This window comes from Grus americana, chromosome 6 (genome assembly GCF_028858705.1).
Source record: "Grus americana isolate bGruAme1 chromosome 6, bGruAme1.mat, whole genome shotgun sequence".
NCBI lineage: Eukaryota > Metazoa > Chordata > Aves > Gruiformes > Gruidae > Grus > Grus americana.
Window position 1 is genome coordinate 26,247,181 of NC_072857.1, and position 27,612 is coordinate 26,274,792.

At 35.7% G+C, this 27,612-nt stretch overlaps 1 protein-coding gene across 1 annotated transcript in view; it reads right to left on the reverse strand.

Annotated features, from left to right (window-relative positions):
• Nucleotides 1-27,214, reverse strand: part of CCDC141 (coiled-coil domain containing 141) — a 97,341-nt gene extending 70,127 nt beyond the window's left edge. The window contains 4 exon segments of the mRNA XM_054830244.1: nt 765-956; nt 18,553-18,675; nt 20,325-20,557; nt 26,719-27,214. Of these exon segments, the coding sequence (XP_054686219.1) occupies nt 765-956; nt 18,553-18,675; nt 20,325-20,426 (417 nt within the window). The 5' untranslated portion in view covers nt 20,427-20,557; nt 26,719-27,214.
• Nucleotides 27,215-27,612: the final 398 nt, after the last annotated feature.

Below are 27,612 nucleotides of genomic sequence, written 5' to 3' on the forward strand. Positions count from 1 at the left end.
AAACCTATGGTGAAATTAAGGAAGATGAAAAGCAAACACTCTGCTTTTTCTATCTTTTCTATTGTTCCACATTTTTCTCCCTCTTGAACTGCATGCTATAAAATAAATCTATTAGGGATCAATATTTGAGATTGGAGTTCTGATTTTCACTAAAGACTATTCTTAAGATACAGAGAAATAGGTAAAAGGGGAAAGACAACATTCCAAAATCTGTCTATGGGCTCACACAATTGTCCTTTTGTGCACATCTGCACATGGAAGTCTCAGGTAAAAGACTGGCAAGTTAGACTAATGTTTAGTTTGCATAATTACAATGGCTGTATGGATATTTCAGCGTAAAAGCTTCAGTGGCCAATCTTCAGTAAGCATTAGTGAAGGCATCTGAGAATTTAGTTCTTTCAATGCCAAATTATTTGAATCATAGGGAACAAAAGATATTCCGCAGAATGTCCATAGCCACTGAATTACGTATTTTAGGTTTTGGTCCATTTCTATTATTCACTGTCATTTTTCTGCCAAGTACAAATTTTGGAGACATCATGACTAAGATATTTCTTGAAGTCTACATGTGTTTTTTGTTCAGTTTCATGTTGAACTATTCAGAAGGTAGAAAAGGAAGGATACATCTAGAGATTTTTATTTTCTTAATTGCTTCAACTTTAGGAATGCAATGAACATATATAACAGAGCAAAACTACAGTGGACAGAGTACCTGTAAGATGTGGAAGGTTACAAGTTAAGGGTAATTTGATTTAAATACAAACCTCCAGAGCATTTTCAAAGAACACTGAAGTAAGTTCCAGAAGTGCCTGTCGCTTCTCTAACATAATGATGAGGGCATCCCATGCATCCCCAAGGGTTTCCGCCATGGCATCATAAACCTGACTCTTTTCTTTGTTCTCCTCTGCAGCCTTGTCTGCTTCATTCAGCAGGTCCCATACCTGGTCTTCCAAAGCCTAAGATAAAAAACAAAAGAAATCTGGAACACTGTGCTGATGCTGATATCAGGATAGTTTTTCAGTGAGTCTGATAAACCACCCACAAGTCTCCTGCTCCTGTTTTATTTCCAATTCTTAGTGCTATCAGTGTAGCTGTTCCTGCATGTTTCATAGCAAGCTTCTGAATTTCATCTGCACTTAAGAGGCAATATTTTTATGAAAATTTAAAAACAAGTGTTAAGAGAATTTAAAATTCTGTCTCTAATATTTAGATACAAATAGATTTACATCTCCTTAAACATGGATCTTCCTGGAAGTGGTAGCAAAGCAGATATTTTGGATATTCTTATTTGCCATCATATTACATTACCTAACATTACAAGCTTTAAGAGTTTGTAAGGTAACTCACTCATAAGTCTCTGATGACTTCAACACAATCCAGATAAGAGTAGGTTGAACATATGCACATATTCTCCAGAAAAACACCAAATTTAGGCAATGTTTCAAATTCCGCTTGCTGCATAGCTCAAGCTGGCCACCAAATAATAATACTTCTATTGTCAAGAAAAATCATTCTACTGTGTTTCATTCCCTTTACTAATCTCACCATGAAAAAGATAACTGCTGGCCCATTTCCAGGTTGTGTTAAAAATCTTTAGTGTGTCAGAAAAATTGATTAGCATTTGTTCTATATTTTTTCCCCACATCTCGAGTTTTATTATGAGCATGAATTAATAAAGTGCCAATTTCTGCTGTTATTACAGGTGCTATCACATGAATGTGTAATGGGAAAAGAAATCTGTATTAGGTAAATTAAAATCTATGGTAACTCATTCTCATGACACAGACTCTAATAAAGACTAAAAGAATTGGAAAACTTGAAATTCTCCTGACAGATCGAACTGAAAAGAGTAAAGTGCAAAAAACTTTATTGTTCTAAACATGGAACCATGACCTCCAGTCCCTCCCTAGGACTTGTACACTGCAAAAAGTTGTCAGCTTGAACTGAAGAGGCTCATCAGTTCTCTCTAAAAGCAGTACTGAGAGAACACTATAATAAACTGTGGAACTTTTATTCTTTCTTTGAAAAAAAATAGAATGAAATTATTTTAATTTAATTTTACAGACAACCAACCATGAAAAGAGTGGTGAAATTAACAGGCATAAGAACAGCTCCAACAAATCCATCATCTTCTACAGTATATAGAAAAGTCATTATCAGCAACATGAATGCATGCTTATTGTTTGGTAGCAAACCCATCAAAAAGAGCATCTGATCAAAAGCCAGTGTTCTAGAGAACAATATACATTCCATTTTATTTTCTGAATACCAGGAATGGGAAATGCTGCTCTCTAATCCTTCTGTAAAACCAATTCTTTTTGTTCTGTTGAATCCTCATCCCAATTGCCTCATAAAATGAGAAGAAAAGCTCAAATATCACAAATGCTATCTATTCTGTATTTAAGTAGAAATCTAATTAACACTTATTTAAAACCATGCTTTAACTTTAAATGAGGTCATTTGCATGGACTAGATACTGTCACTCTGATGTAACTGTTGACAGCAACTGTTTATATCTCCATTATACCACAATGAGACAAGAATCAGATCAGGAAAACAAGCTGGCCTTGGGAACCTAATCCAAAGTGCTCCCATCAACTTTCATTCAAGAATATTTATCTAGCTGACAAGGTAACAAAGGGTTGCTGCAGGTGTTTCTTCTAGTCTTACATGCAGCAATCAGACTACTTATTATTAGAAATAAAAAGCAAGCAGCACAGACTCATGATAATTTTTAAACCGCAGAGATTATATGTTTGCACAATTAATACATTTTAAAACCCAGCTTCATCAAAACAATGATAATGATAAGTTAATGAACCGAGCTCATGAAAAATTTAAATGAAAATCCATCTTTCACTGCAATCTTTAACACAGTTCATTCAAGTCTTTGGGTTTTTTTCTTTTATTGGTTTGCATTATTATTTCTCAATTATTTTTATACTGTCAAACCTATAAAAATTATGTTGTCCATGTACTACTGGATTTTCCTAAATATATGCACAAGCTCTTCAGAGCCAACAAAGCCTTAGTTTTTGTTCGAACTCAAAAAAAGGCTAAACTCCAAGTACTAACTGCCAAGTACTACCTGTGTTGGATGAATTCTGGCTAACAGATCTAAAGGAAGTTTGTTTTGTTTCCTAGCATGTAGAAGAAAAGATCTTGTACAAGTCTTGTGGAAGCTTTAAGGCCAAAGTGTAGAATAAAAGAAATATAATGACAGAAGATGAATGAATGAAATACACAAGGATGTGACTTCATTGCCCTCTGATGGCAGGGCAGGATGACATTAACGTAGACATACTCAGAGTGCTTACTAGATAGAGCTGAAAATGCTTTACCAATATTTTTGATGTAAAATTATTTTCAAATTTCTTTATGCCAACCATTTGCTTTTAGCAGATAAGTTTGACTTCATTTGAAAAAATGAATGCCATAAGCTAAAAAATAAAAACATGGAATATTCTGCTGTCATGACTATATTAATTATGTCCACTTTCCTCTGTTTGGATTCCTAATCATGACACGTTTTTCAGACATCACAGCAGTTCAGTAAAAGGAAACTGTGTCTTATTATTGGAGAAACAATCCTGTAAGGAGTATTGGCTTTTAGTGGAGAATGAAATTATGAGACAGCTGAAATAGATATTCCATAAAACGACATCAGAATTCTAAGTGTTCAATCATTCTGCCAAAAATAAAAAGTTCACTTTAAGAGTAAGTGATGGCTAGAAAACAAATCTGGAGATTTAATATGCTAGAAGTCATTGTTTTCTGTTAAAAATGACAAAAAGTCAGGAATTATTTTCCTTGATATTTGTATCAAGGAACTGGGAAATTAGCAAAAGGGTAGTGTGTAGTATTCCTGCCTCTCTCAGAAAACAGATTGCAGTTTACCGAAAATAATGAAGGCTTGAGGTTTTTTCCCACTGGCAATTATCTTCAGAAGTACCCTAACAGGCATGATGGCTGCATAATCAGGCACATTTTTGTCTATGTTGTTCACTTGTTTCAGGTCTTGAAAGAGCCAATGGTCAATACAATTCAAAGAGGAAGAAGGAAGTTACTTCATCTGGAAGGCCACTTTACCCATCTTTTCAGGTCCCATCCTCTATTTTCCACTTTTCCCTTTTTGGTTAACTTCAGACACACAGGATTCTCACAATAAAAACGGATCAAGCACATCAAACACAAACTTTCGTTAATAATGCAGTCACATTTCTATTGTGTTATATAATGCTAGTAAATCTGGTAGTTAGAATCATGTGCTATATCATTCTCATCTTACTAATTATGCCACTAAATTTGTTTCTAAGCTTTTGCACAAAGAATACTAATGAACAATTTATTTAATTGAAGTCATTTGCCAATACGTAAATGAGCACACATAACTATAATATGCTGCTCTTCAAATAGTCTATACACTCAATAAATATATTTTAGCTTTCTTATTTATTTCTAATACTGGCTGTTCCTGTTGTCATTCATTATATTTCACAGGCAACATAAAGGCAGCATATGACATTTACATTCCTTCAAAACAGACTCACATATTGATTCTCAAAATCTAGTTTGAACACACAGCCAAACTGCTTGTAAGATGATTTTAAAAAGCTACCCCCAATAAAAGCACAGTATAAACCAATGGTTTTGTTACCCTGAAAACAGTCAAGGATAATTTGACTAGCTTTTCAGAGACATAAGAGAGGAATTTATTACTAATTTTCCATGTCACACTGCTTTGTTCTCTGTCCAATTTCATCAAAATAATCAATATTTTCTAACTACCTATGATGACATAACACAAAATGCCTAGAGTTCTGTTTGTATACAGGACACAAAAGTGTTTCACTCTTTCATAACAGCTCAGTTCACTCAAAGCGATAGTTCACTCAGAACCCAAATTCAACACTATTTTACATTTAGAAAAAGAATATTCTAGAAAAATCAGTAAAGATGATATGATTTTTAAAAAAAAGCTACAAAAATGGAAAATAAATAAGGTTTTTGGACTTCATTCATTTTTTCAACAGCTTAACTACTGATAAATGAAGACATAAAGAGACCATGAAAGGGAAAACAAAATAACAAAGGTTTCATGTGCAGACTGGGTCATTCTCCATTCTTGTAATTTAGCACCCAACATTAGGAAATTGCTGTCACATCTTAAAGTTTGTTTTAAAATAGACCTAAAATTTAGAGCTATGTCCTGCAACAAATTACTTCAATGTAGCATTTTAATTCACTTGTACAATCTTTTAGTAGCAAGTGCAAGTTCATGTCAAAGTTCAAGTACTAAATCTCAACTCGCTTTTATGCAGTGTTAAAATTTTCTTCATTTGGATTGTTCTAAGATTTGATGAGAAGACTGGAAATTGGTGAGGATACTCGCTTCTCTGGGCAGCTACCTACCCTCAACAGGGAAGAGAGAAACCAAAGCCACAGTTTTAACAATTGATACTATGGGTGAGATTCTCGTCTCCTCACTTTCCAGCCACTTCAAGAGGCTTGCAGAGAGGTGGAGTCCCTGAAAGCCTGCAATTTATTTCCAACCTGCAAAGTGTGGCTCTAGTGAAGAGGGAAACTATGAGATTGCTTCTTGAAGCAGGCATTTGCCAGGTGAGGACAGAAACATAAAGCAGCATGGAGTGTACAGACCACTCTGCCTCAGAGACAGTTATTAGTGCAAAAGCCATTTCTCCTCTGTTTCTTTGCTCCCTCTGCATTTTGTTGAGGATCAGTTCAGTAGATGTTCCAGTCCAGGGCTGAGATAACCCAAAGACAGTTTATTGCTTCCCGAAGTACAGTTTACCCTCTTATTTATAGGTAGGCATTTTTAGTTGTAGCCTATAGGCTACAAAGTTACTTTCAAACATGCTGAGATATTTGTATATCTCTGCTGCTACAGAAAGATATGATTTCAACAACAGTATCTGTAAAATGCTATGTGGCTAAGGTTTACTTTAGGGAAAAAAAAGAGACTTTCTACTGCAAGGAGCATACCAAGGCATGAACTATTCATGATATTTCTAAATCTTGGTAAATCTTATGTAGGGCTGCAAAAAGTTGCACCAAAGGCTGTGCATCTGTTCTTCATGTTTCATTTTAGTGTCATCTTCAATAGGAAAGCTACTGAATTTATGTATTTTAAGCTCCTCAAACCAGTTTATGCAGCATTAAAAAAGACAAAACCCAAAAACATCTTAAAATCAACATAGATCACCAAGATCTTATTGCATTGTATTAAATTGGAATTAACACTTCTCTTCACTTGGAAAGCTTACTCCCAAAGAATAATTTATACCAAAAAAAAAAAAAAAATTTCCAGGTAGAAGAGCTGTGAGACATTTGACAAAATTGTATCACACCAATTCATAAAGTATTTGAAACTCATGGCACTGTGCAAGAATCTTACTTTTACAGAAGAGTAGATATTGCAAGAACTGTATTTACTGCAACAATAATAAGCCCTAATGCTAAATTTACTTGTAACTGTAGCCATCTCTAGTTTAATCAAGCCCTCTCTTGTTTCTTAATTTTGTCTCCCGTCCTTGCCTATTTGAGCATGCCTATCCACAGTGCTGCCAGTTTGCAACAGTATTGTTTCAGAGAAAACAGTGCAGCAATGAGTAAGTCTGCACTATGGTATCTGTTTTGAGTGCAGCTGCTTAAGGTAAAAATCTAAGTCACTCAGTGCAGCGTTAGTAGCCTAGAACTCAGTGCTAGTGCAATATCTACTTCTCAAGTTGTTTTCACTGCTTTCACTGAGGTTGTATCTTCACTGAATGCTGGGGCTAAGCATTTCTGCCACCTGCACTATAAATCCTTTAGTGCAGTGCAGCTCAAAAAAGATTTGAGAACATTCCTATCGCAATTTACCACTTCTTGCCACAGGATGTTAAGAACTTAACTAAGTATTACAGGGCTTTGAGCACAAGCTGCAAATGAACAAACCCTGTTCTTGACAGACATACAATGATGCCTAGAAAGGTTTCTATAGGTATACAAGTAGCGTTTGGGAGATTATTGTAGTGGAAATGGTGGATAATTGTGGCTCATACTCCTGCTGCTACACTGCTAGCTATGTCTGAGCTAGTTGATTTAAAGTTAATTCACAGATGTCTATAGAAGGCATAAGCACAGGACAGACGTGCTGTCAGAACTCAGAAACAACATAGGTTTCTAATATCCCCATTACTACATTACCCATATGCAGCAAAGTATCCAGAAGTTTTTCATTACCATACACAATACTGTTTTGCTTCTTCAGACACCTATCAATTGCTCCCTTACCTTATCGGTTCTGGTTGAATAGTTTCATGGTCCCACCTTCATTCACTTAGATACAGAATAATTGTTAAGTAGTGAATCCAATTATAGTTTTGGCATTGTCTTGACCTTGCAAAACTGTTAATTGCTCACAATCACTTACATGCAAATATACAAGACTATCTAAAGTTACAGGCATAGATAAGTATAATTGTAGCATATACAGCTAGAATTATTAATATACTTATTTGACCTAATTCTGCTGTATTTAAGTGTAATTGGATTTCCTTATTTATGCTTTCAGTGCAATTTGAATTTTAATTCACAAACTTTCATTTCTAAAATTCAATTTAGCTAATATATATATCTATCTATCTCAGAAAATAGAGTTATACTGCAGTTTTTACCAAATCCATGCCCATTCCACAGCTGATGAGATGTTTTTCAGGCAGTATATATTATTCATAGAAGAGAAAAAACCTGCTTTCTCAGCTCTGAGGCTAAGGAGCTGCCGCCTTGCTTTAACTTTTGTACAGTACCTTTAAGAAATACTTAAAATCTGTCAAAGCAAGTAAAGCTGGGGGTGGGGGGTGGAAATAAATAAACAAACAATGCAATTTTAAGTTATATTTGTGTTACTCTATAATTTCATGTAATCATTATAGGGTTTGGTTTCCTTTTTGCTCTATGAAAAACCTGTCTTTTAGTAAAACTGCTAATGTTCAATTCATTCATATTTTTACATAGAGTTTAACTTAAACAGCTCTTTAAAAATAACTAGCAGTTTCTGCCAAACCAATCAAGTTTTCCTGAATAATAAAAAGGGTGTGCAGTGAGCAGTATTTTACTCTTCCTGGCCAATGAAAACACATTGATCATTTCTGCTTTTCTTGAGATGGCAAAACTTCACACTAGATCTGACTTTCAACAGCTTTAAAAAAAAAGTACAAGTACTGGATAAACAGGCAGAATAAATCACTGCATTCTTCCATTGGCAACTCAGAAACGGTGCTAAAACAACAACAGCAGAGTCTGGGTAGCTCACACAGGGGTGCTCCTGGGCATCTCTTTTACAGATGTAAACTGCTTGTAGTAGACTCTGCACAAATATTTTTTCTAACAAATGATTGGAGGCATTTATTATGAGGATAGTCAGTCAATCTCTCAAACTAAGCAACCATTATGGGGTTTTGTATCTTCAAGTACTTTCACAATTCAATATTTTTTATGGTAGCTAATTGAATTGATGAATAAAAATTACTTTTTTTTTTTTTTAAACTTCTCATCGTAATAATTGTTCCATTCACAGAAATGTCTGATCTGGAATTTGGTCATTAGTTAACTGAAAATCATTGTTTGCATGTACAGCTCCATGGTCCTTACAGGTTTCTTTTTCCAAACTTACATGTAGTATTTTTATTTTGCAGAACATGGCCAAATAACAATGTTTACTAGCACATGCAAATCCACTCTCCTACCTCTACATCCTAATATTTGACAAGCCTATTTGCACTCCAAAGCATAAGCATTGATTCTTAGGGTGCAAGGAAATCAATGCTGCTTTAGCTCTTTTGGTCTCCCCTCTGACTTCTAGAGCAGGCTAACACCTTGAAGCATTTAACTAGCTTGTGATCTGCTTAATTTCTTAAGTTTATTAATTTTATCAAAAGTTTTACTGAAAATTTACTCAAGTTGGTTCAAGGAAACACAAAAATAATTTTGTGTTAGACCACAACCAGCACTTCAAAAAAACCAAACCCAAACAAGCCAACAAACAAAAAAAAAACCCAACCCCAACAAATTCCCAGCAGTAGGTAGATGGAATTTATGCTGCATTTTGACAGGCTATTTTAAAAGAAAGAGGACTAAAGATAACTTAACTGTGCTGTAGAAGACCTGTGTTGGTAGTCTCTGCTGAGGAAATTCAGAAGATTCCCACATGCCCTGGGAAAGGTGATGTCCTACAGACCTCTCCCGTTACACTATTGAAGACCCAGGACCTGAATTTACTTCATCAGGAATAGCTCTGACTCTAAACTGAATTCAATCCTCAGCATTTTTTCACACTCAGGTAATAGCAATTAAATAATTCACACTCATAATGGATAATGTGAATAATGAATCATCAGAAAAAATGAAAACATACTGAGAAGCTACTTCACAAAACAAGTAAAAGGAGACTTCGTAAAACATTTTTAACTTTTTGAATATCCATACACTTACCACTAAAATTCCACACCTCCAAGATAAGATACTGACAGCTTATGTTTAATAAAATTAACACAACAGAGAAGCAATGAATTGATAGTCTCTGACCATAGGTTAAGCTATATAGAGAGGTTTCATGTAGCATGAAACAGTTGTATTTTCTTCCAGAGAATTTCAAGTGCAGTAACAACTATTTAAACTTATTTTGACCATGAATAGCATTGGCATGAAACGGCAGAGAATGGGTTGAGCGAACAGTTGTCAAACACATCTAAAAAATAAATGCTACATCTAAACAGCCATTTTAATACTACTGGATAAAAAAAAATAATGAAGTAAAGCACTAAGAGAAGCCATTATTATGTTTGTTTCTTACTGAGGCATAAAATGGTTTCATGCACAACAACTCTATAAAAGTAGTAGCATTCATTAATTATCCAGCATGTGATTATCTTATCATTCTGGACCAGCTCTATAACTAATACAACAGGAATTATATGAGCATGTGATACAGATAGTTTCTTTACTAATTCAACATCTTAATATTAATCCATGAAAGGAATTCATTGTCATGACTTAATACTGACATGCTAAAAAAAAAAAAGTAAAATATTTTCAGAACTTCACACACAGATTGCTTGTCACTAGTAGGTTAATTTCCCCAAATTATCATACCACTTCCACAGCTGTCCTGAACACACTCCGGAAAAAACAAGTGGCATCTGAGGTAGCTCCATTTGGAATTTCTTGGCAAAGCCTGACCTTTTAAAGAGCTGACTATTTTATATTTTGAAATAAACCTAGAGGTGCATTTATCCTAGTATTACATCAGCTTAAACACATTAAAAAAGACACTTCAAATGTTAAATCTTTCCTAACTACTCAGGATGTATACTGTAAAATTGGTATAGGGCCAGAAATAGATTTCCTTCTTTTAGAAGCCTTTTTTTCTGAACAGGTTGTTAATTAACATTTCTACCTGACCAGTATGCTATATTTTCCTGTAATTGATTAGCTGTGAAGCACATAAGCCCTAAGAAACAGAGAAAACTGGGATAACTTTCCAAAACTATCAGTCATGCTTCATGCAATTATTTTTTTTATTAAATTACTGTGTGATTAAGTCAAAGTGAACCAAAGAAAATCTGAAAGCTAAAGCAAACTAAACTGCCATATTCAATGAAATGCAAAAGCAGTGTGCATAAAGTTACAAAAAAGAATTAGAAAATTGTTCATGTGTAATAACCTTTTAGTTTTTATAACTGATTCATGGAAATTTTGAGATACAGACTTATTTTTTTTTCTTTAGTGTCCTTTGAAAATGGTTCACATTTAAAACAGCTGTGTATTTTATTTTTTTAAATAGCTCTTGTAATACTACAAAAACCTAATATACTATCAAAACAGTTGTCATTTTGTCCCTTACCCCAGTTCCCTTGCCCTTCTCAACAGCTGCACTTTCAGAAGACAGACTAGTAAAAGAAGAGAAATATTTTACAGGAAACTTTACTTTGTTGACAAAGAATTCAGATACATAAGATTGTATTTGGAGTGATATCAAGGTTTTATTGCCACAAGTTTGAAATTATGCTTTCTACAACTGTCAAAGCCATTAGTTACTGTGAACTTTTCAAATATTTATCCTCAACTCTTTTAGTTTCTATATACTGCATATGGGAATAGTTTACTTTTAAATGGAGTAGACTGATATTACTGGTTTTATACTTTTCATCTTTGAAATATGAACTTTTTGTCAACACAGAATCATAGAACAATTTAGGTTGGAAGGGACTCTGCAGGTCATCTTCCAATCCCTTGCTCAAGTTACTCAAGGACTTATCCCATGAAGTCTTGAACATTTCCAACAATGGAAATTGCAGAACTTCTGTGGGCAACCTTTGTGGACATTGCTCTGACAGTTAGAAACTTTTTTCAGCCTACCTCTTAATGATCTCCATGTGCTATATATATACGTTGCTATGCCAGCAGTGGCCTTCAACTTAAGCAGTTGCTCTCCTGTGGTGTTTACCTATGTAATATATATCTGAGAATCTCAGTCTTCCTGCTAATCCAAACAAAACATTTTCTTAGTCCATTCTAAGAAATAAGATAATACTCTTCCCTTTGATATCCCTACTAGGCATCTACCTTCAGTTTGATGCCAGCTTTTTTCAGTACAGATGACCAGAATCCTAAACTTCCACTCATACTTCCCAATTCTTTTCAGAACCGTTACAAGGATCGGATCCTAGACTGTTTCCAAAGCTATGGTGGTTAATAGCTGTTACACAATCAAGTAGTAAACTCAAGGCCACAACAGAAATTCTTGCTATTCACCTTAACTGCACAACCTTATATATGGATTGCTGAACATTATAATATTTCTGTTATTATACTACTGAAGTTCATCTGCTTCTTTCTGACCCTCTTCCTTTCATGATCAGGTTCATTTCAGGTTCACCATTTCATGATGGGGCTCATGATCACATTGCTCCCAATGAGCAATATTCTCATCAGTACTAGATATCAGATTCCTCTAGAAGGAGAGAACTTTGGAAAACTCTCTCCCTTTTGTTCCTTTTTCCATCTATTTCTGTCTGCCACTTATTTCCTGAAAAACAGACAGGGCTTGTTAAAGTGCTTGAGCAGACTTGCAGCTGACTGGATTGTGCATTTCTCTCATAATTATGGAATTATACGTAGTTTATATTTAAAGCCTGATCCTGCTCAGTGGTTTCTTTCCTTCTTCCTTCCCTATATTTCTTTTCATTATCATTTTTGGCCAAATTTCACACTTTAGCTTGTATTTTACATAGTACAAAGGACCAGCTTCAGATTCTTACAGTGAATATTGTATCCTGGAATTGTCAGAGGTGTAAACTATCCTTCCAACTGACATGCTGCTAAAATTAATCTTTGTTTCTAGATAATGCTGAAATTATACAACACAAATAGTTATTAACTTGAAGCCCAGAAAGCAGTCCTAAAACTATTTGACAAATACTATTTCAGTGGGAATTTTGCTTATGCAAATATTGAAACTGATGAGCTAAACTAACCTTGAAAGAAATGTTTATTAAATCTTACCTTTTTCCTTCTTTCTTTTCTTTTTTTCCAAATCACTCACAAAAATCAGCTCTGCTTTATGATGAAAACGCAGCTGAACTTTGCTGCTACTTGTACTGTTGGGTACCTCAATAATTAATTGTAAATAATACAGAAGATATTAACAAATAATTTCTTCCATAACAAATTTACTGAAAAATAGGCATTATGAAAATATTTTTACTTGAAATAACTGAAAGACTTATTTAAAAGATATCAAATGCAAAAAATGAGCATATTTTGTTATCGCTTTTTGAAGAGCATAATTTTCTCATTTGTTTCTCTTGGATATTAGCATATAAATTACTATTTTGCAATTTATGCTCTGTGAATTGAAGTAAATAAAATAATTAGGAGCAATCTTCAGGTTCATGAGCTAAATTAATAACAGTGTTGGTTTTAAACTTAACTTTATAGGCTAGATTTATTTCTGGTTTGTAGTGGTTCTGCCACAGTCTCTTTCAGGATAAAAACCAGAACTTTGGAAGCAAACCAAGAATGTTGCTGTTTGTTTTAGTGGGGATTTTAACATTGTCATAGCCAAAAGCAGGGCAACACATGCACACACAAACTCCTTTTTTTTAAAAAAAAAAAAAAAAAAAAGATCCAGAAAGCATTAATATTGGGAGATTCAAACACTAGCACAGCATGTTATCTCCAGGTAGAGTTTCTGTTGGAAACATCTGAATTAGGGAGAACAGAAGAGAGGCAGAGAAATGTGTATGCACATTGCAATCAATATCATTTTATCTCCTGGAAGCTTTGTGTCTCAAGTTTTTCTGGTTTTGATTCTTCTCACTTTTTTTTTTTTAAATTGTAAACAATAAGATATCAAAACATATATATACACATATATTTACATTTCCAGAACATACAAACTTGCAGAAGGTCACCTAAACAAGGATAAGGCAAATGGTGGGAAGGAGACTTGCATGAAATCACATCAGTTGATGTTTTCAACAAAACTGTTACTGCTGATATGGTCTAATTTAACAAAATAGAAACAGAATATATTAGTTTAGAATCAGAACATATTAGTTGAGACTACTGAAGGGTCAAGCCACAAGGAGAAAGGGCTATTATTCCAAACCTGAAAATGTTTATGTTTAATTCTTAACCATGTTCAAAAGAAACATTTTATTTCAATTTATGGAACCTGCAACAATGAATATATATAAGTGTTGGCAGCATCCAGACCTGTCAAATGAATTCATCAATTATAAAAGAATATGTAATTCTTTAACACTTACAAACACCAAATTTATGTCCAAAGGAAAACAATTCTGTAAGTTTGTGTAGAACAAATGACAAACATATACAAATTTTCCTGATCAATTAGGCATCATTGAACAGAATTTAAGAAACTGAACTATAGTTTACCTCTTAAATCACTACTGCTAAACAAGTTTCATTAATCTTCTGTGCTACTAGAAGTCAGTATGACAATGGAACAAAAACAAAATAATTTCTGCTATAAAGGACATGAATATTATACATATAAATGAAATCTCAAGAGCACTGAAAGGAATTTTAAGTAGACGTTGTAAACATCATGTACATGTTTTTTGTTTAGTCTCAGTTTTATTATTTCCTGTTTAGCATTTATTCTTTAAACTCTATTAACAATAACATGTCTGTTTCCTAATCCATAAACATTTGAAATAGGGACCTTTTCAAAAGTGGTATTCTGCTTTTTATTAAAATAATAGGGTGTTCCAATTCCAAAATTCAATGGAACAAATTTAATTCGGTAATGAGCATGACAGAGTACATTCCACCAAAGGAAACTATTTTAGATATGCTTTTTCTTCATATCCTAAAGTACACACACCAGTTATCACAATAATTCTGAACATTAAAAGTAGCAAAGAAATGTTCTAAAAATTACTGCTTTTTCATTCAACAGGTCTGTTCCTATTACCCTTTAAAGTACCGTCTGCCTTATTGAGTGTTAAACTGATTGTTCAGGGGGTTTTTAACTCCTGTTAACATTGCTAAATCAAAAACAATTCCATGGAATAGTGAGCTGGATTACATTCCTCTTCCTCTAGCATCAGAAGTACTATAAACTGTTCACTGTGCCAAGTTTTGTTCTTTCTTAGACCTGTGAATCCTCAACCTATGAAGTTGATGAAAGAATTTGGCTTGAATATTTTGATTATAATTTACAATACATATACTGGGATGAGACTAATGAAGCTAAACAGCAAAAGGATGACCAAAACCCAGAATAAGTTTGCAAAATGAAACGGGATAATGCCAGCATGGTCAAATATTCCATAAATTATCTTCTAAAAGTCCATAGGTTCTTCAGCACTGATTCCAAAGATGTGTTTAGAATTAATCATCTAACTCTTCCCTTAAGCAGGACTAGTTTTGCATTCAAATCATTGCTGGTTCAGGAATTTTTGCCTGTACTTCACAAATGCTTAACTCTGAATTGTATTAAACTGATTAGCAAAGTTAAGCATATGTTTACCAGGTATTGGTGTCTGTCAGGAAACATGATTTATTTTGCCTTTTTTTTTTTTTTAATACAACAATAAGAGAGATATCAGAAAACAATTCAAAGCTGCCTCACCATTGTACTTTAAATTCAGGTGACTGTAAAATTCCATGATATACAAAATTGTATCCATTTCCTGGGGATCCAAGTGAAGAAATTCTTAATTATACTGTTTTCTACTTGTAAACCATTTCTAGCTCTAAAATTAAAAACCGTAAGGATTCCATCCTCCCTTATTTTTGATGAAGCACAGTAGGGGGAAAAAAAAAAGATTTTTTCCTCTTGCTGTAATGTAACTTTCTAATCTTCTTACTTTGAAAAGTTACAGACTGTTAGGAAAAAATGAAGTTAATGTGGCATTTAGCAACTTTTCAAATTCATACAAGTTTAATCACTGAAGCAATTTAGATAATCATTAATATCAATATAAATATTAAGTGTAATAAATACACTATTTTGAATTAAGTTTTGATAGATATTTGTAATTTATCTTATGGAAGCCTGCATTTTCCTAAATGTGCTGTTCTAACAAGATATCATCTGATCTGCTATATGTCACATTAGCATTACTACAGTTGTATATAAGTGCTCTAAAAAGATATGTAAACCTGAGATAAAATATCACAATGTTGCCACATAAGTGGAAAAAGACCTTGGCTTCATCTTTGCCTTTTTTTAGGCTATCTATAATGCATTCCAAATGCCAAGATCTGATTAAGAGCAAAAATAAATATAAGCTGCCATAGACTATCATCGATAGAGTTAGTTGGAGCAAGATAGTCAATGAAAATAATAACTTGTAACCGATATTGGAAGAATTGAAAACTGCACTGGATAAGACTGCAGCTGGGAGAATGTTCATGTATTTGTATAATTAAATATTGTTAAAATTTACAAAATTATATTGTTCATTAAGGGTAAAAGATCAAATAGAATTGCACATACCAGACACCATCAAAACAAGGACCATCTAACTGCAATTTTGTGTCATCCTTTCGAACCTTCTCTAGCACACATTTCTAAATTTTTTTTAACCTCTCATAAGTAACTAAATTTTTATGTCCTTAAATGTTGAAGACCGAAATATTACTACCTCTTTATGCATCTTTATATAACTAATGCATAATTCATGAACAAATGCTAAGTGGAAAAAATTACTATAGTCAATACTTCAAAGACTGAGAATCATTCTTTTAAAAACTTTTGATGAGTTGATTTAGTAATTTAAGACTGAATAATTACTAACAAGCGTTAACAGCTCACTACAAGACAGAAAGAGTCGTGTCTGAAAAACGCATAGTCAGTACAAATTATAATGACATTGCAGTCCTGTATTATTGCAGCTGAAAATATTGAGGAAAAAAATAGTCATTTTGAACTTAATCCTTTTATAGAATGATCATTAACCAATGCTGAATTTTGCAAGTATTGCAGACATAAAACATGAAATAATGAGTATTTGTTCCTGATATATTTGGATGACAAGCATTCTTTAACAGTTTATGCATAATAAATTTTCTGATCTGATATAATCTATTAAGCTTTGGGGATCCAAATAAGGATCAGTCATCTGGGTTCAAGAAATCATTCAAAAGGTCTCACAATTAGCAGTGAAAAAATGTAGCATTTTCTTCAATATTAACTGAAATATTTGTGATTATTATTTTACTATTTATTGAGAGCAGAAAACAAGCTAAATGCTGCTAAATGAAAAACAAACTTACAGTTTCATGTATCTAGACTAATAGGAATAGAAAGTCAAACATGTGAAGGAGCATCAGAGAGCATGAAATATTTATTATTTTCATTATTTAAGAAAAATTTTAATTGAGAGAATCATATCCAAAACTTAATTTTAGTTTAAAGATTTTTTTTTTTAAAAAAAAAAAAAAAGGAATAGCTGCTTGGAGATGCATCTAGAGATTTCATCTATAACAAGTTTTTTGGGGGGATTTTTGGTGGGTTTTTGTTGTCTTTTTTTTCTTTTTCTTTCTGTTTTCTTTAATATAATGATTCCAAGTTGGAGACTATGAAGAGGACTATTGTTTTACTGTCCTTGTTCATGTCCTTACAAGTTTTCAGTAACACTTACAAGGTCTCTCTTAGAACAATATTCATATTATTTTCTTCCCCTTAGCAAACAACATTGAATATAAGTATACAACATGTTAAGGTTTGACAAAATGTTATTTGGACCTTGGTTTTTGTTTCAAAGATTGGAATTATTATGTCTTCTTTTTCCACTCTTTAAAATGTATTTTTCACAATGAGGGGACAAAACTCAGCTTCTTCCTGTTGTCAGTGTGTAAGAACCCAGCTAAACCTGAATTGTTCAAACAGGGTACCGCAGCTTGTTCCAAGAATGCCTGAGTGTAGCACTGATGGCAATAAATATGAGGCACTTGCATAAGTAAAGATAGTAGAACCACTCTCTGTTTTTTGGGGTGGTTTTATGGTTTGGGGTTTTTTTGTAATGCTATTCTTCATACTATTAAAAATTCATACTATGCACTATATTAGATTACATTCTCTACATGCTATATTAAATTACCTCACATACATTTGAGATTTATAATGACCGGGGAAGCACATAGTCTCACTAGTATTAAATCAAGTGCACTTGATCCTATCCAGATCACATTTGCTCTTTCAGATCTGAATTTTATGTAATCCCAAAAATTACAATAGATGGAATCTATTAAGATAACTTGTTGCACTCAGCTCCAAGATTTTAGAGGAATTTATTTGTTTACAGATATAAAGTCAGCCTGACCTATCAAAACAAGAAAACAAATTTTCTTTTTAGGCGCCTTTAGACTCTTCTCAGTGTCAAACATCCACATTTAAAATAATTCAGCTTTTTCATGCAAGCATATCACTCTGTGTCCGAATGCCACTGTTGTTATAATCTGCTCTCAGGAAGGCTAAAATTTTATTTTAGCTCTGTTACTTAGCTAAAGTTTTCCTAGCTCATGACAAGCAATATTTAATGTTACAAAATTGTTCTTACCATACCTTACATCAATTAATATTCAGTAAAAATGTGCCTGGAATATCTACTTCACACTTACAAGGAGCTTTCTTGTGTTTACAGCTGTTATAATGTAATCTAACTTTTCATAACACTGGAGAATAAAATAAAAATTAAAAATTGATGTTCCATTCTATTTAACAGTTAATGAAGGCTATAGGATTTTTTCACTTGACAGTAACGTATAAAGTGGAAAAAACAGTGCATCTTTACTGCTGTTGTCAGAAAATAGTAATTAACACTGAGCACAGATTTCCAGTGCAGAGGCCTAACTTTGATCTGATACACTGACAGAGGCTGAACATGGTTTTTTTTCTATGTGGAGTTTAACCTAACCACCACATTGCAACAGGAGGCACAGGCACCTATGTCAGCTGTTGTACCTGAACTATAATGACTAGATGTACTTTTGTGTGGTCTCATCACATCTTACCTTAAGTTTAGCTAGGAGGAATTCATGATCTTGCAGTAGTTTTTTAGTCTCATCTTGATTGCTGCCAATTTCTAATAAATTTGGTGTTGATTCAGCCAGCTGAAGCTTCACCCATTTTCCACACTATATTGAAGTAAACAATTACAGCCTTCAGAAAACACAAGCTTTCCTTCATTTATGTACTCACACAGACTCTCAGGTCACACATACTTCCCATGGTCGTAGGAACACGTGGAGCCATAAACATGCATTCAAATGCAGAATGAAGACACAGAGAATACAATGTAAATTTCACTTCATTTGAAACAGGTATCAAAATCCCATTATCTAGTCTTATCCTATAGCTACTGTGATTTTGGTTTTGCCTGTTAAGAGTAATATTATCACAATGAGTCAAAAAGGTTTCTCCAACTCATCTCCCCTTTCAGCTGAAGACTGCATAGATAGTTAAGGAAACTTGGTGGGCAGGGGGGTGGGCAGAAGGTGCAACTATATTACAGCAGATGCAAAAACTTAACCCCAAATCTTATTTCTACCACACAGATCCAAGATACTTGTCTACTGAATATACATAGAGAGAGATTGCACAACTACAATGCAGGGACACTTAATAGCCTTTGGAATAGGAATAGGAACCCAAATAGCAATCTCCCATTCTGTCCTGGAGGATGCGCAAAGAGAGGAAGCTTGACAGCAACCCAAAGCGTAGTGCTCTCCTCCTTGTGCTGCAGAACTGCTACACTCTTGAGAAGTGTAACTCAGAGAAGATAGTGATAAGGAACGAAGCAGCGATGTCACTGGAGGCTAGTGTGGTTCCCACAGCACACTGTAAAAATAAATGTCTTCACCCTAAATTTAAGCCTCCTTGCAACAAAATTACTCCCCTGCAGCAGCAGACAGAGCCTCCCAGTAAGGGTGAGAACTGATGGGAGAGAACCTTCCCACCAGCACAATGAGGTAACCCCATCCTGAATAATCACCCTCATTTGGTGGCCGCCCAACTCATTATCACCTTATTCTGCTTTACAGGCAAACTCTAGTAGCTGAGGCTAGCGTGTTTCCCAAGATGCTTGGAGAAAAAAGAATCAAACTGCCAATAAATTCCAACTGGGATTCAGTACCTAGGCATCCAGCTTTACTCTGCATGCCAAACTTTGTGCAAGATGTAGGTGCAGATCCCAGCTCAAAGAACAGGCCTTTACATGCTTATAAGCACAACTATATACACACAAGGGCTTCTACTAAAACACATGGGAATATGAATTCATGGCTTTCAAAATAAGCACTCATTATCGGGTTTAGGCTTCCCCTCCTCCCCCCAGCAAATACTTCAAGAAAAGACACACAATCTGCATTTTTGGAGTTGGCAGATGACTTATTATGTAAAATTATTGCTGAGTATAGTTTAAAAACAACTTTTGTGGAGTCTCCACTACAATTAAAGGTAACATCATGCTTATTAACAAATTTCCGTGGCACTCTGCATTTATCTCTTACTTTTTAAACAGAGTAAGAGCAATTCCTCGCCTCAAAGAGCCTACATATTTTTGGCAAATTACCTATTCTATTTAAAAAAAAAAAAACAAACAACACTACAAACAGAAATTGTGAACAGAAACAAATGTTAACTTCCAAGAAAGCTCTATTAGATGTTAACTGATTAAATGACCATTCCTTATCATTTTATGCTAACTATTCATTTGCACAGAACATTTAAAATAAGTAGTAATCACTGAGTACCTGAAAGCCAAGAACAGACGTGCTAGCCTTACCTTAAGTACAGCTATGACAATACTGGCATCCCCAGCCTGAACAGCAACTGAACTGATGGTTGTTGTAGAAAGCTTCTGCTCTGAACTGGCTTCATTTGACATGGTGTTTCAAAATGGGACTTCACGTATTAAAGCAGACTTGAAATGCTCTTGCAAGGTCTGGTGGTCATTTCAGAAAGCAACAGAGTTGCTTGGGTTCATTCAGTGAAACAGCTCAGCTAACACTGATTTGTCTGCCAAAAGGAAAGAACAGGAGGTTAAAAATAGACAACTCCATTGAGTTTATCATTCTTGAGAGAGATGTGACACACCCCTAGTTGGTAGCATTAAGCTGCCTGTTCTTTTTTGTCACCATCTGAAGTGTTAAGGGCTTCTTCCATGAACATCACCTGACAATGGCTAACCAAAGGAAAAAAGATTCTCAAATTAAAACATCTAGAAAAAAATTTTACTATTGAGTCTATACAGACAAACTCAGTGTTTTGAGGTTTCAAAACATGCAACTATACAATCTACATTTTCACATTCTACAAGTAAAATATTTTCTCCTTTACTAGTTACTGAATATATCTGCTCAACATAATTCTTCCATTGAGTCAACGTATTTAAACAGGATGAACATGTGTATACAAATCAGATGCTGAATCAAAACAGACAGGAGATTTTTAATCCAAAAATATTTAAAAGTACAGTGACCATAACAACCAGAGAAGGAAACCAAGTACTTTGTGTGAATTCTTAAGGAGTGTTTTATTCCAGCCTAAGATTAAGATAATTTACCTGCTTTTCAGTTTAATCATAAATTGTTTCTGTAGTCTTCAATTTGTTCTAAGTGAGCATAAGGAAGATCTCTCTAGTAATTGTTTAAAGTCCACTTAAGTTTTTTTTTATTCGGTGCAGGGAAATTAATAAACACATTTAAATCACAGTATTGGTTTGGCATATTAATTCTATTGCCAGCAGCACAGAGCATGCCACAAGTGGCCTACAGTACAAGACAGCAGCTGCTGGGTTTCCTTCCACAGAACAGCTGAGAAAGTGACACTAGTGTTTAGGTTTTCAGGTCACTCTGGAAACACAATTCCACCCAAGAAACTACGTGCTTAACTCTCCTCTAAGCATCTGCTTGCTTCATTTGTTTAAAAAGGTGTAACATTTAGATATATTTTTATATAAACTAATAGTTTATATAAACGAATTGTACACTAGAACAGACACCTGCAATGAAACCAAGATCTGGAAGTAAATTCTGAAATTTTTTGGACTGGAAGAAACTTTGCACAGATGTGTCAAGGTCTGAGAATTTTTGTGCATTTCCCCCCTGCCTCCAATTGTTGGCAGATTATAATCTTAATATGATTGCCATCTTCAAACCAAGAGTTTCAAATGGGGCAATCCAGAAGTGCATTGTAGTGGTTTGTGCTGAAATAAAAGGGTTTGGCAAATCAAAACAATGATTTTCCCATCCCTTGTGCCAAAACAGAACCATGAACGCTCAAGATGCCAACAAGGGAACAAACATCACAGTTTTCCAAAACTCCTTGTAACATCTGTGAGAGGCCCACAACCTCCTGCCACTGAAACATTATATAGATATTCATGATACTCATGCAGGTATTTGTGTAATAGGTATGGCAGAACAAAATGTTTGAAATTTGACACAGAAAAACTGGAGGTTAGAAGTCCTGAAGAAAACCTCAAAACTGAAACAGAAGAGAGCACCCTATTTTTTGTTTGAATACAAGATAGATCCATTGTACAAAACTTACTAAATACTCAAGATTTAAAAAAAAAAATAAAATCCAGAAGACAAGCAACTTTGGATTTTTCACCCAGCAGGCAGGACTGAGAACAAACAGGATTTGACTGCTGGAAAAACTGGAAAAAAACAGACTGACCTCTTGTTAGTCTTATAAAAGGAGTTGCAAACCAATTTCGGTACTCTGTCAAAGTGGGTCCTTGAGTTTTTGTTCTCTCAGAAGCACAGTTTAAGTGTACTTTTTCATGGCACAAGTTGGGCCAATCCATCATCTCACTAGGGTAGCCAGACATAAGAGCTGTTTTTCACTCAGGTTAAATGAGGAATCGTTTTTCTTACTGCTGTCAGCTGGAAATCATGGAAAAACACCACACTCAAGAAGTTGACCAAAAGCAAGTTTGGCAGCAGCTGAGTCAAGTGATTCAAAATGTCTGATAACAAATGCATGGATATTGTATTTAATTGCCTTATGCTAAGCATACAAGATAGAGACAGAGAAACATTAAAGTAGCAGGCAGAGAAGAGGTAATAAGGAATCAGAAAAGATCTTATAGCACAACTCTGTGAGAAAAAGCTGAGGATTTTGTCATTGCATGGTGATCCATTTCTGCTGTGTCGGAAACAAAATTTAACAAGCACGCCCTTCTCAGTCCTGTTTACTTACCTATCTGTCATCTGTTCCTCTATCTGAAACAAACAAACAAAAATCCTGCTAGAAGCCAGAAAGTGGCAGGCTATCTGTGTCAGTAGAGAGAAATATTTTCCCTTTGCTACTACAGAGTAAGAATGACAAGAGGAAACTAGCATTCACCAGCTGTCCATGAGAAATGACAACACTGAACAAATAAAAAAAGGAAACAATCTCAGGAAAAGCGAAAAAAAGATCAAGTCTCTCTAGTGTAAATAATGTCAGGTATTGTCTGTAACAACTGTATGTAAAAAGGATTTGAAAGATAAACGTGATAAAACTCATTTAATTTTCAACATGGAGCATGTCTTAGCAGCTTTTTTCTCATGTGTGGCAAGGGAAGTGCGTTTAATCACAGTTTTGACAGTTATGCATAGGAAGAGGGACTATCTTTCGTGGAGGTAAGTTGCTTTTTGTTCAGAGCTTCAGAGCTGCCAGCACACTACAAAAATGCCTCTGGGAGAGACAAAGTTCACTCCCTGCAGCCTCAAAGATGCAAGGTCCTTCACTTTGGTTTGTAAATGTAATGAGTCTCCTTTATTTTCCTTGTCTCATGCCTGGGAGAACAGGCATACACAGCAAGGGAGGGAAGGAGAAAAAGGGAAGGAAGCATTCCCTCAAACCGATGGGTTTTGTGTGGCTTGGAGAAGGTACATAAACCCTGCTTCCCTCTGGCAGCCCCACCCGAATGAAGGACAAAGATGTCAGACCTCTCCAAGTCTGTAGTTGATGCTTTTTCTGGCTCCTACCATCTTACCTTTTGAGTAGGCACCATTTTCAGGTATCATCAGGAATGAGGGCATGAAAGCAAGCAGTCTGCAAGTCTCCTCAGTGCAGGAAGAGGGGACTATGCAACCATGGAGGTCACATACAAAGGTGAAGGTTGAGCAGGAGGTAGGTATTTCTCCTGGAAAAGGCTGCTCTTTACCCTACACTAATTGAGTAAGTTTCTAAGATGACAAACTGGTTGAAATCCTAAACAAGTTTTGTCATTCCTGAAAACCCAAACAAAGTATGACAAGAGCCATCCCGGCACCAGTAGTTGTCAGGGGAGGAAGGCGGGAAACTGAGACGCCTCCTCCCAGAGGTCAAAAAGTACTAAGAAACTTGTAATACCATCTCTTTCTTAACTCTTAATTAGAAAGAAGCATTTCTTACAGAAAACCACATAATGAAGGCTGACAGAAAATGGAAGGAAACTGAGACACTTACAGACATTACCCTTTTAGTCACGGCTGGAGAGGCAGGACAAGTGCGGGCCAGGCCCACACGGAGGTCCCAGTCCCAGAGGCAGAGGAAGGAATAGCAGGCTCCTCCGCTGCCCCCACAGAGCTATGAGGTGGGGACACAGACCGCACAGAGGGAAGCCTGTCCGCTCCCAACCACCCAGGGGCGAAGGGCGGCCGGGCCAGCCCCGCTCCCCTCACAACAGTGAGGGGTTTCTGCTGCCTAAGTTACTGAGGCAGGGCGGGTGCACCCAGAGGGGAGGGAACTCTCCCAAAAGCAAGGTTGTTATTACCTGCAAGAGGGAAGGAAAGGGCCAGCCAGGGTGAATGAGATTAACTTCAGGTAGGTAACAGCTGAAGCACAGGCAGAAGCCATTTCCCTGTCAGCTCAGAGTCCATGAGCTTAAGAAAAGGCAGCCCTAAAATAGCCCGGGACCCTGGTGGCCCCAAAAAGAGGGTTGTGCCATCTTTGCCACCATGGTAAGAGAAGTCCCACTAAAGGGCTAGGAAACAGCTGTGAAAGAGTGCCTGAGGGGTACAAGACACCCTGCTCCCCCCACCCCCTGCAGCAAGAAACGGTAAGAACGAACCATGGTCCGTGTTGCCTGGATTATTGTTTGATAGTTTCCAGATTAATTTTGCTTAAAAACATACAAGTATAATGAAGCATTATAGCTTATATCTTCCCATTCATCCTGTGCATCACCCTAACAAAAACCCTTCTACTCTTGCTCATATGTCACCAGTCCTGAAGACACTTTATACCACCCTAAGAAAACAGCATGAAGAGAAAAAGCTATCAAAAAAACATCGTCACACAAAGCAGAGAAAAGACCAAAAGCAAAAGGTATCCTGGTTTCATTTTCGTGAAAGAAAAAAAACCCCAACACTGCTAACTGTAAACCCAACTGTGTATCAGAGATCAAGAAACTGGCAAACAGTTTAACATTGCTAGTTCAGTGCAATGGTAAGAGCAAAATCACTATTTGTTTGCTTCCAAGGACAACAACATTTAAAAAAACCCATACAGTAAACAGACCTGGGAAGCAATGACAGCTGATACATTTCAGTCCACTAGTCATTAATTTTTCATGTCCCACTCTTTCATCCCAAAGCATTCTCTTCCCTATATCCCTCTTTTTGGATCCTAGAGGATTTCCACAAAGTATACACGCTATTTGTACCTAGCACTTGTCAAAATAGTACCTAAATCACTACTATTTATTAAATGATAGACAAGATCCAAATTTAACTAGAGCTTACAACCAGATGTTATATCATTTCAGCCTCTGCTCTTATTTTAAGAAACCTCATATAGCCTTTAAATTTAGAATGCCAGCTTCTAAATGTTATATAAACAAAGACCATTCTTTCTAGCATCTGTTATTTAAAAAATTGTCTTCCTGTTCTTTACCTGGCTTATATTCAGGGTAAAGAGGAATGCTGACACGCAGGGACTGCTTACATTTTTATTCACCAGGCATCACACTACTTGAATTCCTGCAGAGTGTACAACCGCCCTAATAGTTTTCAAATATACAGAGACAATCATATCACAGAATATCAATATCATATCAATAGAATGGTTTGGGTTGGAAGGGACCTTAAAGATCATCTAGTTCCAACCCCCCTGCCAGGTTGCCCAAAGTCCCATCCAGCCTGGCCTTGAACACTTCCAGGGAGGGGGCATCCATAGCTTCTCTGGGCAACCTGTTCCAGTGCCTCACCACCCTCATAGAGAAGAGTTTTTTCCTAATATCTAATCTAAATCTGCCTTCTTACAGTTTAAAGCCACTACCCTTTGTCCTATCACTACTTGTCCTTGTAAACAGACCCTCACCATCTTTCCCGTAGGCCCCTTTAGGTACTGGAAGGCTGCTATAAGGTCTCCCCGGACCCTTTTCTTCTCCAGGCTGAATAAACCAAGCTTGGTGGTAACCTGCTCATCCTATTTGTTTTCTTATCTTGTTATCTTAGCACATGACTTAGACAGCATAGAAAATGGAGATGTTGGGATCTCCACTCAAGAACACCTGCAGCAAAACAAATTTCTTGTTCTGAGAATGTGTTAAAACATTACTGCTTTCAGAAGGAACTTCCTTTCCTTGTTAAACGTAACACCATGCAAAAAAAATTATTTCTTTAGATTCTTTACCCACAGATAAGCTTGAGGAGGTTTCATACAAAAATAAACTGGAGGAAGAACACAAAAAGCACCTTAGGGAAAGGAAGAGAAAGAGAGGGAGAGAGGAGCACAGGTCCTCACGATAATTCTGAAGCGATTGGCAGCTCTGACTGATTAACAGATGTATCTAAGCCAACTCATCTGAACAGATGTCTCCAAATCCAAACACATTAATTACTTGGTATCATTTTTCTTTGCAAGTTTAATTTTATTTTGCTGTCACAGCCAATAAAAAACACAAGTTGGATTTATACCTTTCCTAAGGTGACAGCCACAGGAAAGACTGAAAGAAAAAAGCAACTTGATGACTATTGAAGTGTAAGTATAATGGCAAAATATAAACAATGAAAATTTTAACTGTTGAATGGGGTGAAAAGATTAAACAAAACAGAACACAATACACAAGTGTGAAACACAAAGCAATCCTGTCTCATTCTCTCTCGCATCCCAGGTGAAGAGACCAGCACGTCCTATTAAATAGCAGGGAGGCTATCTCCGCTTCAGTTTCCTCAGAATCAGCTGGAGAGTGGACTTACCCCATCAGCACCCCTGGGGAAGCTCAATTCTGTCTCATTGGGTGTTATCCAAAACAAATGCTGCGCAGCCCATGGAGCTGTACTCTGATGAATACAAAAGTGAGGCAGGTTTAACAGCTCACGGGTGGCATTTACGCTAGCCAGCCCGACCGCATGCTTGCCAACGGAGAAAATGGTGGCCCAGTGTATTCAATTCTGTCAGGAGAATGAAGAGACATTAGGTAGTTAATTAGTCCATTGTTCAGGCTCCAGCAGCAGCAGCAGAAAGAGAACAGTTTATTACACAAGATTAGTATGTTCCCTCGCCCATGCATGTAAGGAAAGCCAACAGGACTTTTGTTACTAAATTCCTTGGGAGCATTTGGAATTCCTTCCTGATGTGGTGTGTTAGCACAGTGGAGTATGCACTCTGCACCAAATATAGATGTGAGACAGGCTACGCTTTCTCCCTGTAAAGAGGAAAGATTGAGATGCAGATTGTAACCTACATCTAAGTCTCAAGGCAGCTGCAAACTCTCCCAACCAATAAGGTAACTACAATGACAGTTTTGCCCCATGTCACCAAGTTCTGTGTTTAACTTACATTTACAATTTAGCTGTATTAAAAGACTGTTTCCCTTTAATTATTTTCAATGTTTATACATGAATACAGATGTCTGTATTAAACTTGTGAAATAAAAACATCAGTTAAAAATCACACAAACTGTTCAAAGAGACAATTACATCAGTGTAACTAGGTTCTTAGGACCATCTTTTAATAATGAAACATCTCTGTTCAATCTTATCAAAAGTAATCACTCAGCAATGATGCAAAATGATCAGTATGAGTCGTTCATTTATCAGGAGACTAATTAGATATAATCATACTAACCACATCAAAACATCAAAACCGTA